This window comes from Larimichthys crocea, chromosome XVIII (genome assembly GCF_000972845.2).
Source record: "Larimichthys crocea isolate SSNF chromosome XVIII, L_crocea_2.0, whole genome shotgun sequence".
Classification (NCBI taxonomy): Eukaryota; Metazoa; Chordata; class Actinopteri; family Sciaenidae; genus Larimichthys; species Larimichthys crocea.
Window position 1 is genome coordinate 20,403,588 of NC_040028.1, and position 12,148 is coordinate 20,415,735.

A 12,148-nucleotide genomic window follows, 5' to 3' on the forward strand; every position below is an offset into this window, starting at 1 on the left:
AATCTGCCGTTGACGTAATAAACTTTTAGTCATCAGGAGCTGACATGAGTCAGTGTGTCATGACAGGTGACGTTATCTGCTGATTTCACAGTGAAAAGTGTGTGTGAAGACACACACACAGACACACACACACACACAGTTGACAGTATTTCTTTATTATACAAAAATAGTTTATATAAAAACAAATAAGTTATGAATTCCAGCAGCTGCTTTGTGTTTTTCCTCTTTTATAACATGATCTCTCTTCTTCCTCTCACTCTGCACACACACACAAACCAAACACACACACACACAAACCAAACACACACACACACAAACCAAACACACACACACACACACACAAACCAAACACACACACACACACTTTGCCACTTGTGTTGGTCCTCACACAGTCCTTGAACGTCTCCCAACATACAGTAGTTGTAGCTTCAGTCCTCTGTCCTCACCTCCGACCCAGCAGCTCAATCTGCTGAATTCACATCAGTCCACGTGTTGGACTGTTACTTCCCGTAGAACATCTCCATGAGCACGTCCTCGATGTTCACGCTCCCTATAACGGGTCTGAAGAAGAGCTGAGCGACCACCAGCGGGCTGATGGTCCTCAGCATGGACAGAGCTATGAGCAGCTTGGCGAACCGGGTCGTGTCCTCACGGTGGATCAGCCGGACGTGCTCGTTCAGAGCCTGGTGCGCCTCCCGACGCAGAGACTGGATGTAGTGGAGACAGCGCAGACCCTCCACATCTGGAGAGGAGAGAGGAGAGGAGAGAGAGAAGAGGAGAGAGTGAAGAGAGGAGAGGAGAGGAGAGGAGAGGAGAGAGAGGAGAGAAAAGGAGAGGAGAGAGAGAAGAGGAGAGGAGAGAGAGAAGAGGAGAGGAGAGGAGAGGAGAGGAGGAGAGAGAGAAGAGGAGAGAGGAGAGGAGAGGAGAGGAGAGAAAAGGAGAGAGGAGAGGAGAGGAGAGGAGAGAGAGGAGAGGAGAGAGAGGAGAGAAAAGGAGAGAGGAGAGGAGAGAGAGGAGAGGAGAGAGAGGAAAGAGAGGAGAGGAGAGGAGAAGTTCAGTCTAGTTTAATCTCAGATATTTACAGATTACGCAGATGAATGTCTCATTTTAGGACATATTCTGTTTGTTGATGTGCATGCGCTGAATAAATTTATATTTGAACAATTTCCAAACTTCTAACAAAAATAGTGTGAGAGCTGCTCTGACCTGTGCCAGATAACTTTTACGCACAGGTGTGCAGCCTTACCTGGGTTAAACAGCACGGCTCCCTTCAGGTACGCGTACTCCTTCGTACTGATATCCACACTCCAGCACTTCTTCAGAAAGGCTTTGATAGCTTCGATATCCGCGATAGAGACCCCGGGGGCTGCCCCCCTGCTCTGGCCGGCCAGCACCGACTCGCTCTGCCTGTCCGGTAAACCCGTGAGGATGCGCTGCAGCATGCTGGGCTCCACCGTCTCCGTGGTCTCAAAGTCCACCCGGTCCTGTGCGAGTCCCAGCACGAGCAGCGGCGCCCATCCGCTCCGGATCAGCATCAGCTGGTCGTCCTCGGGCAGCTCGCGAAAACAGGGGACGTTTTTCACGAAGCGCAGCGTCTTCACCAGGACCGCCGAGGCGGCTTTGCACGTCACCTGCGGGGAGCGGAGGATGCCTCTGCGGCGCGTCGAGCCGCAGGAGCACGCCTGCTGCTGCCGGAGCTCCTGCAGCGAGGCTGGGGGGCCGGCGATGGTGGAGGAGGTGGAGGTGGTCTTGTGGAGCAATTGTTGCAGTGTTCGTTGCTGTTGCTGGCGGGGTTGTTGTTGTTGTTGTTGCTCTTCAGCAGCTGCGAGGCTGTCACTCTTTAGGATGCTGTACAGGATGCTGCTGTTGTTGCTCCGGCCGCTGGCACCGCGGCAGCGGCAGCCCTCCAGCGTGGCCATGGCCGCTGGCCGCTCTGCATGTGACGGAGCTCAGCGCGTCCCGGCCCGCGGAGTCAGTGACGGAGGCAGCGCTGTCTGCTCCGAGTGAAGGGCAGCACGTTTATATCAGCTCCCTGCATGGAGAGCTGGTTCAGACACTCTGCATATTCCTCCTCCTCTGGCTGAGGCACCTCCTCTTCCTCCACCTCCACCTCCTCCTCTTCCTCTCTCACACACACACACACACACACACACACACACACACACCACTTTAAAAATGATATTTATTTTGCAAGAAGCCACTTTAGACAATAATCTAAACCTCATCAATGGCATCAGTCAGCAGGGCTGCTTAATGAGGCAAAGACAGACAGACAGACAGACACAGAGACAGACAGACAGACAGACAGACAGCAGTCCAGAGTCTATTCTCAGCATTACCTTGAATCTCTGGCAGTGCTGTTTATCAGACAGGGAGCTGGTAAAAAAATACAGGCCAGCGACGGATCTGAAGGCTTAATTATTTTAGGGACAATTTATATGATTTTCTATGAGAAAGAAGCAGGAAGAGCTGAGCTGTGAAGGCCAGCCTGCAACCTTGACTCGGACACGCTGATATTGATTTAACCGTGAAAACAGGAGCTGGTGAATTATGATGTCATGACTCAATGCTCTCCTTGCCTCTGTCACTGAAGGAGGATGTGAGGCAGGAGGAGGCGGAGGGAGGGAGGGAGGAAGAAGACTGAGAGACAGAGAGAGAGAGAGAGACAGGTCCAGATAAAGCAGATGAATCTGAGGTTTATCTTAACTGCTCCTGAGAGGGATCACAGGGTTAGGGCTGACTGCTACCTGAGAGACACGGAGGCCAGAGACCAGAAAAACAAGCAGAGAAGTGAGAACGCAAAGGCCTGACTTACTCTGCAGTTTGTCAGGTAACTCTGCTGGAGCCACATAAGAAACGCCCTTAAACTAATACCCTCACTCTGCCACACAAGGGTCCTCACAGAAGGTTGTCTTGTGCACGGCCACGCTCATGAAGCAGCTTTAAGCATGGACCTCTGAGGCCTCCGCTCTGCTGCGCTGAAGGACGCGGCTATGAATGGAGGCAGGATGAAAAACTTTTGCAGTAGTGCTACAACATTGTTCAGAGGCTGAATGTCTTTGTATTGATTTGGTTGAGAGAGAAAACAGAGAGATTTTTCACATGTTTATATCAAGGACACCGCCGGATAAACAGCCTTCGCCCGGGCCTGTCTCTTCTGCTGCTCAAGGCTCAGCCAGCGCAGGTTATAAAAATCCTTCTGTCTCAAGGAGAGATTCCATTATTGTTGCAAAAGCACAGAGTTGAAAAGACAGCTCCGGTGCTCTGTCGCTCTTTGTCTTGCTCTCAGCTTCCTTTGTTTATTTATCAAATTTGTACAAGATGTTCTTAAGTAGCTCTCCACCTCACCTCAGATGCAGCAGATGAAATATGTTTTAGAACGGTTCTTTAATATTTTAAAACCCCACAGACGACCGGGACGGGACCTTATTTCAGATTTAAAATGTCCAAAGATGCTTAATGTGCATAAGAGGATGCACATTAGATTTGATGAATAGATGCATGAATGCATGATTCATTATAATCACAGAAATAAAGATAATTTATGCACAAAATGAGAAAAACTGGATGAATTACAAACTGAAAGCTACTTAAAGTTCTAAAAAATCCTTTGAGATGTTCTGTCTTGGATGACTTGGTGGTTTCCATGGTTACGGCAAGCACAGCTGAGTAATAACGCAAACGCTCGTTAAGTGGCTGCTTTGTCAGATAATAAGGGGGAAGCGACTGGTCTGTTTACGGCGCAGGAGAGGAAGAGAGCTTCTTCTTCTTCTTCTTTAACAGCAGACATTTTGAGGGTCAACGCAGTGATACTAATTAAGGTTCCAGTGAGCTGCACCACCACAGCAGCAGCACCTTAACCTGTGTTTACCTGCTGAGACAAAAGTTTAATAATTCCAACCCCGCTTGGATCTCCGTCAGGTCAAAATGGTCAAAATATCTGAAATATCATCAAATGTCGGTCGTTGGTAGCTGGCCGTGGTCACATTGTGTTTCTTCTTGTGGCTGCTTCACAATAAAGCCCCACCTGTGCTTCACCAGGCGTTCAGCATGAAGCAGCAGCAGCAGTATGAAATGTTCAGTTTGCCTCAGCGGGAACTTAATACAGCTCTGACACAGTGTTAAATGTGGTTAACAGTGATTATTGACTGAATCTGTCCTGGGTTACATGCATGCATCATCTTCTCTGAATCTCATCATGCATTGTCTGTCAGATTTTGTTGATTTTCTTAGCCTCCTTTTTCTCCTCTGCCATTATGTCCATAGAGGCTGCAGAGCCCAGGTACATTGCCCGCTCACCCAGCTCCGTTTCTGGCACGACACCGGCTCTGCTCCCCCTGAAAACCTCCTCTTCTTCCCAACGGTCCAAAACACCAGGAGGAGGTACAATGTCGCACGGTGCTCTGAGCCCGGCTAACAAACAGAGCTAACAGTAGCTAACAGCAGCTACAGTTGGCAGCAGTTTACTTCACAGGACATCAGAGGGAAAACCAGAAAACATTTTCTCCATAAAATAGGATCCAGTGTGTGATCGTACCCGGAGCCCAAAGTTACAGACAGACAGAGACACCGTTCACCTGATGACAACATGATTTAAAATCTGTTGGCTTATGGTAGAAAAGTTACACAATTAGGGAATCGAGAACCGGTTCATGTTGAGAACCGGTTCCGTGTGTTTCAATTCCATGGAATCGTTTGGCAGTTTATCGAACGATTCTCTTATCGATTCCAGAAAGCACGAATTACATCACGTAACTTCCGCAAGAAGTTATGCACGCTCGATTCCAGCGAGCACGACAAATTACGTCACGTAACTTACGCAAGTTTCCCACGTGCAGTACAATCAGTAGTAAACAATGTCACCCACTCGGTTCAAACACTCCGAAGTTTGGAAACAGGGCGACTTGCAATCATTGCAAAGTGGAGATAACAGCGTCGGGAGGGAACACGACCAACATGCAGAAACATTTGCGCACACAACATGCAATATTTTAAAATGAATGTCGTGTTTTTGACACGAGCTGAATCTCAACCTAGCAGCAGCGGCAGCAGCCAGGCTATGACCTCTGACCTCTGTGGTTACTACAGAAGGTAAATAACACACTGACGACCATGTTAGTGCCATGTGCTGCTTTGTAAAACATGCTACATGCCTCTTTGACCTCGCTGTTGGTTTTGTAAGGTCGTGACACTTCGAACTAAACAAAGTTGATGCTGATCAAACTGTTTGTTCTCCTTTTTTTCCCAAATGAGAATCGATACAGAATCGAATCGTTAAGCAGAATCGATAATGAATCGGAATCGTAAAAATCTTATCGATTCCCATCCCTATACACAACGTTGCTTTAACTTGAACTTTGTTAAAAATCACAACATTAAAGGAGCAGTGTGAACCATTTTATAGCTGATTTTCCTGATGTTGTAAAGCGGCACGATCAGGCAACATGATTGGAAAAGGTTAGCTGGTCATCGATCATAATCCCTAAGTTCAGGCATTAGACACAGGGAGTCAGTTCTAATGTTGATCATCAGGGTGGCTTGGTTTGTCTGTTGTAGAAACACGGCGGTTTGACATGGTGGACTCATTAAAGTCTCAGTCTAAGGTAACAAAAACATAATGATTCTTATTTTCAGGTAATCATCCAATAATGAACAGTAGCAGTAGTTATCCATATTATATTTAATGTCTTCCATATTCTTTAAATAGAGCCGCCTTAGATCTTCACCTGGATTATTCACTTGAGTTTGAGTGCAGTGTGGCACCTGAGGATCAGCTGATTGCTATAGTTGGAAACACCTGGGCCCGGTGAGTGAGTTCACCTATATAAACCACACCTGTGTGACTTGTCTCTGTTTGACTGTCTCGTCCTGCACGGCTTTGTTTTCTTTCATTCAACATCTCGCGCATGATTAGAAGTGTGCAGATCTTTTGCTGTGGAAGGTTTGGGCTTTCTAGAAGCTGCACAAGTTAAAGTAGCCACACAGTCCTGGTTATCAGCTTCACAGGTCCAGTTTGTTCCTAGTTTTCTGAGATATAGAGCAGACTCCTTCTCTGGCCCAGTGCCTGCTGGTCCCAAGCCCAGTTTAAAATGGTTCAGCATGGAGAGAGACCTTCTCACAGCTCGCTCCCATAACTTTAAGGACGTGAACACACTTCCCACAAAACACCAGCATCCTGTTTGTTTGTCCACAGCTAGTAAACTGTCATATTTCAGCATTACAGTGTTTTTAAAGGATTTAGCAGACAAACACACCAACGCTCTCTCCCCAGAGGGAACAAGTTTATGTCTTTAAAAAAAGAACTGTTCATGTATATACACACACACACTCGTCTATCTGCACTTCTTAAATTAATTGCTGCGACACCCAGACAGTAGCAGTCAGACAGCATCAGCCACGCTGCAACTTTGTGTCTAGTACAAGGTCAGAACCAAAGACGCAATTCTAGTTGGACAAGGGGCATGGGAAAGTGAGAGCACATGCAGGGATTAAAGCAGGGGAGGAAAGACGGAGTAAAGGTTCATCAAACCTTAGAATCCTGTGATTTAGGTTAGAAAAGCAAACATTTAAATCAACTGTGTCAACTTTAGTCCCAACATCCACGAGGATTTCTCACAGCTTTGTAACTTCGGTTTAACCCACGTCTGTGCCCGATACTCTTTTAGATACACTGGCTGGAATAAATACACAACATTTCCAATAAGTGAGTATTGTTATTATATGTGCTTTTGCAGCAGTAAGCATTTCCTGAAGGCCGTTGGCACAAATGAATTTTTTAAGGTTGCTGTGACCTGAGAAGTCAGCTCTTTGGCACATTCAGTCAAGCCGACCTTGGAACACAAGGGTGGAGAAACCAAACCAAACACTCGGGGGGCTAGACGCCCACAGACTCTCCAAGACTGTTCTCAGAAACTTAAGAGGACATCTTTGTGTGATTCATGGCTTTGCATCAAATGGCTCTCCTGGAAAAGTCTTGTACCGCATTGTTTGTTGATTTGTTGGGTGCTCTTCTGGCGGTTGCTATAGTGACTGCCTCCATTTTCTCTTTGTGGCTGCTCACATAAAGGACCGTGTCCTTGTCTCCATAATAGTTACAAATTGAATACTGCACTTTCCAAGGACTCATGTCACCAACTTGCAGCAGAGTGAGTGTATGAGTGTGTGTGCGCGTGTGTGTGTGTGTGTGTGTGTGTGTGTGTGTGTGTGTGTGTGTGTGTGTCAGAGAGGATGAAAGAAGACAAGTTTGCATTAAATGTGATGAATGCATCCTGATTTATTTTGTGAATCAGATATCAGATAATACAAATATATGTATATGTATTTGTATTATTTATTTATTTATTATTTATTTATTATATTTATATAGATATATATATCTATATATATTATTATATATTATATATAGAACTTTGCATCTGCAGACTTTTATTTGTCACCATGAACAATAAATGAACTTATGAGATGAGACACAACACAAGCGTTCATAAGTTTCAGTGAAACAGTGACTTGGCAGTCGAACCTGCATCTTATCATTTAGAAATTAGATGATGCATCCCGAGCAGCTTCTCTGGAAGTCTGCAGGAAGTCTGCTTGATGGACCAAATGAACTGTGGGTTCCACTTATTACAATGAATTCTGCCTCCACCTGATGGTGTAATTAAAACACAAAATTCAATGACCTTATCGATGGGTGAGTTTTTTGGCTGGGGGCACGAAAATAAGAGCTGTGGATTGATACACATTCTTTGAATCTGTGGTGTTTGATATAAAATAATCAACAGTGGCCACACAATGGAGGAAGTTCAAATTTTTCAACACACATTGTTATATTCCAGTTATTTATGTGCAGCTCCATGACACAGAGCCTCCTTTTGGACAAACGCAGTGTTACTCATTGTTTAACTGAATCTCTGGCTGAATGTGGGTAAACATTCGACGGTAGTCTGTCCGTCTCTCCTCTCGTAACAGTATTCAAGGTCGGTGTATAAACACAAGGTCATCCCGCTCATAACAAACAAAGGGGCAGATATGCCGGCTTACATGATTCTGTATTACAGCACTACTGTTTGCTCATGTTCGAACATGTGGCGGTAAAAGATAGTACTCTAACTTTGCAGTAATTACCACAAAGAGGTTTCCTGTCAAGAATCGATGGTTTTAAGTTTGATGATGTTTTTTTGTGTGCGCAGCCTTGACGACGCCTGTCATTAATGTGTGTCTTTGTACTGACTTGAAAAAGAAAAGATTCAATTATTGCTGCCGTGAAACAGCTGAAAAACATTTTGTAAACCTGTGTGTATTTAAAAGAGCAGCTCTGTTTTAAGGTAGTCTAACTGAGATCCCTCCGTGTGGGAGTGACGGCCACAGTGACATCCATGTGGGGCACGATGCCCGTCAAACTGCAGCCTCAGGTTCTCTCCAACCAACCAAACATGGGAGTGTTGAGTTCAGCCGGGAAACTTGGCAACCGGCTGCCAACAAGAACCACCTGTGTGTCGACGCTGTCTGTCTCAGGTTGTAACACCCTGATATGTCTTCATCTTTTTGTGTGAACACCAATTAAACCAGGTCATCCTGTAAACGCTCTGTCAGTGTGAAGTCTGCGCTTTGCACCATGTAGTTCCCCCCACACATTACTCAGAGCTCTGCTCTCATGAAGTTCAGAGGATATTTGGATTTAAGAGTCTCAGCCTCTTCTGATGTTCCAGAGGTCTGAGAGCTGTTTATTACAAAATGCTGTAAATAATTATAGAGACATTGTCCTGCCTTAAAGGTTCAGCAGTTAGTGTAACATCATCACGTTTCTGTCCACCTGCACCTCCACCAGCTCCTGCTCAGGAGGGAGCTAACGACAGTGAAACACCACAGAGCCGAGCTCATACATTTATGTGCGTTCATACCAGAGGCAGTATAAAAAACGGACATCGTATCCGTGACATGACCTCCAGGTTTCTGAAGAGCGGTTTGAAGAGTCTGTGACCACACCCACCTGTCAGTCAAAGCGTCCCCGCTCTTAATCCTGCATAACTTTAAGCCTTAATATAATGTGAACAGGTGAGTTGTATATAAATTCACCCTCAGTACAGTTGTCATGAACGGGGAAATTAGCTACAGAGACCAAAACTGTTTTTTGTACCAGGCTGTAAACATGTTTATTTCTGCTGTGAAACATGGGGACTTATGGAGACTGACTCACTTCTGGAGCCAGCCTCAAGTGGACGTTAGAGGAACTGCAGTTTTTGGCACTTCTGCATTAGATCATAGGTACGTTCGTACGTACAGACTGTATGATCTATAATTAATATAAAATATATTTTAAATGTCCCAAAAACACAAAACAAAGGATCAGAATAACTCATCACAGATTCATGCAAACACAGATGTAGATAAAGCCACTCCAGCTGAATGAGGCAGGGCAGAGGCGGGTTACTGCAGTTGTAGTGTCCTTGTTGTGGATAAATTGTGTGTTGAACATATGCCACTGGGATGTGAGCTAATTAGCCAAGGTTGAGTGGGACCCTGGGGGGTTAACATGTAAGGAGGAGGGAGAGGCTGTCAAGGTCAGACCCATGACTGTGTATGTGCTACCGAGGGGGAAGCACTCGTACTGGTCCACACTTAAGTCCATCGCCACTTTGACAACTCGTACCTTCATCCGATGATCTCACTCTGCCTGTCTCACCTGAGTGACTGTTATTTAGACACAGCATTGTCCTTTTCTTCCTGTCTCTGCTTGTCCTTGCTCATCTATTCATCTCAAACAAATATGTCACGCCTTGTGAAATAATGTTCCTCTTTCATATGTATAGCCGTCACTGAAAGCACATGAGACATGCATGCATCGTGTGAGTGTGTGTGTGTAAATGCTACTCGGTGAAATATGAAATATTGTAGCTGCTGCGGAATAATTTATGTCCTTCCTATCTCATTCTTTATTGGTCTCACAGTGACTACAGTATGAATATTTTTGCCTTACAGCGTATCGAGGACAGGGTCATGTTTGCATAAGGAGGTAAATTATGACACTAATAACAATGTCGGCATGCCAGGGAGGGACGTGGGAGGAGGTGAGGACGAGAGGGGGTGAGAGGGAAAGACCGTGGTGAGGAGAAAAATAACAGTAAAGATGTTTGACTGACTCATTTTCATTTGCATCCCTAAAAATCCTCATCAGATGTCAGTGAGGCATTCTTCATCTGAGCCCAGCGCACCTTGAGCAACAACAAACAGTCTTCAGACCCCTGTAATAGATTTGCAGACAGGCAGTGAGTCATGCTGTCTAACTTTGCTTTGCTTCTGTGTGTGATTAAAGATCCATAAGACCTTGAACGTCGACGTTTTTTATCTTTTAATATGCCAACCTGAAAGCAGTGAGCTTTCTTTCTTTCTTTCTTTTTCAAAGCGTCTGGGAAGTTAGTCATCACGCTCTGAAAACTTTAGAAATCACTTACAGACAATTATTTTATACAACTTCTTCCACAGCAGGTCTACTCCACTACATGTCGGAGGGCGCTCTGCATCTTTTTTAGTCACCTTTTGTGTATAAAGCAATCAAAGTCTTTTGAATTTCAAACACTTGCCTCACTCTCTCTCTGATATTCGGCGCCATATGTGAATCTTTTCATACAGTATGTCAGCGTGCAGGAACTTTACTTTACATGTGAGGGAGTTACTTCAGACTGGGTGTGCAAACTTTGAGGCAAGAAAAAAAAGTTTTGCACGTTTGCAGCAAAGGCAATAAAAGTTGACTGAAAGACAGGTGAAACAACGGCACAGAGTACAATACAATCTGAAATAGGAAGAATAGAAGAAGAGGGTGTATTTATCGCAGACTGGATGAGGGAAATCTTGAAGTTGTCGCACTAAAACTCTGATCCAGCTGATTCGTGTCTCACGCACTGAAGGCACGATCAATATCCACAACAGGCATGAAGAATGAAGTAAACTTCATTCATAAAGGTCGAACACATTTGTTGCATAATGATGATAGCACGGGAGGACACGAAGAGAGATAAAAACGAGAGACAACAACAACGGATAAAAGAAGAAGTGTTTCACACGCTGCAGAAGATGAGGTCAGGACATTTGATAATAACCCTAACCCATAATCTTTTTTTGTGCTTACATACAAGACGACCATGAGGAACAAAGTGTTGGTGTTGGGTGAGTGTCACACCCTCGGTGCTGAAATCGAATCCACCAATCCACACGACATCAGACTGCAGCACGAACACGGCCGGTAGAGAAGAGTAAATATGTGAGTGGATAAAAATCAGTTTTTCCAGCCAGCTGCCATCCACAGTCACGTGGGGCACTGTGTGCTGTGATATATAGTCATGCATTACCACATTATGTTCCCCAGCCCTTTGAGAGCCAGATCCTGCTGCTGCCCTGCTATCTCTCAAGGTCTGCCTCTGTCTGCTCTACCTTAGCCAAGGTCACCCGCTCCACTGTCGGCTCCCTCCGCAACCTTGAGCGACTAACTGACCGGGAAATGTGTGTTCTCCCCGTTCCACCACCTACGTATCCCAGTGTCAATCAGCCTGATACAGAGCAGGACTGCCATTAAATGTTCCAGCGTGCTGCCACTTGTGCGTTAGGTCAGTCCAGGCGATGTAATCTGCTTGGAAAAAAACACACATTCACTCAAGGTCCAAGAAATTAGGAGAAGGAGTTGAGCTTCTGGAGGAAGGATAATTGAATCAAGTGCCTCGATACAGCAGCTTTTACACTGAAATGCTGCCACCGCTTTGATGCGTGTGTGTGTATGTGTGTGTGTCTTCAAACTAAATCATGAGATAATAAGAAACTAGAAGAGCGCACGTGATAGAGTGCAGACCTGCATGAGGATGCAGGCTCTGTGAGACAGCAAAGACAATGAGATGTGCAGAAAAATATCAGGCTGACGGAGCCGGTGCTGGATGAACTGTGGGCAGAAACACACAGTCGAACAAACTCATGATCCCATAATAAAATAAACTGGAAACGTGTGTGTGTGTGTGTGTGTGTGTGTGTGTGTCCATGTTTAATCCAGAACTTCAAAGCGTCTTGACTACCAGCAGGCCTTGAGAAAACAGTGATAGAGGTTCTTAAATCGCACAGTTACAAAGACAGAAAAAAATATAAGTAAACAGTATATGACTGTTCC

The 12,148-nt window shown here is 45.3% G+C and overlaps 1 protein-coding gene across 1 annotated transcript; it reads right to left on the reverse strand.

The window, feature by feature from the left end:
- Positions 1-282: 282 nt before the first annotated feature.
- On the reverse strand, positions 283-2,084 carry nr0b1 (nuclear receptor subfamily 0, group B, member 1). Its single transcript, XM_019264089.2, has 2 exons — positions 1,247-2,084; positions 283-742 (listed from the first exon to the last, which is right to left on the reverse strand). The coding sequence occupies exons 1-2, from the start codon at positions 1,917-1,919 to the stop codon at positions 501-503; spliced, it is 915 nt and encodes a 304-aa protein (XP_019119634.1). The 5' UTR covers positions 1,920-2,084; the 3' UTR covers positions 283-500.
- Between the last annotated feature and the right edge of the window lie 10,064 nt (positions 2,085-12,148).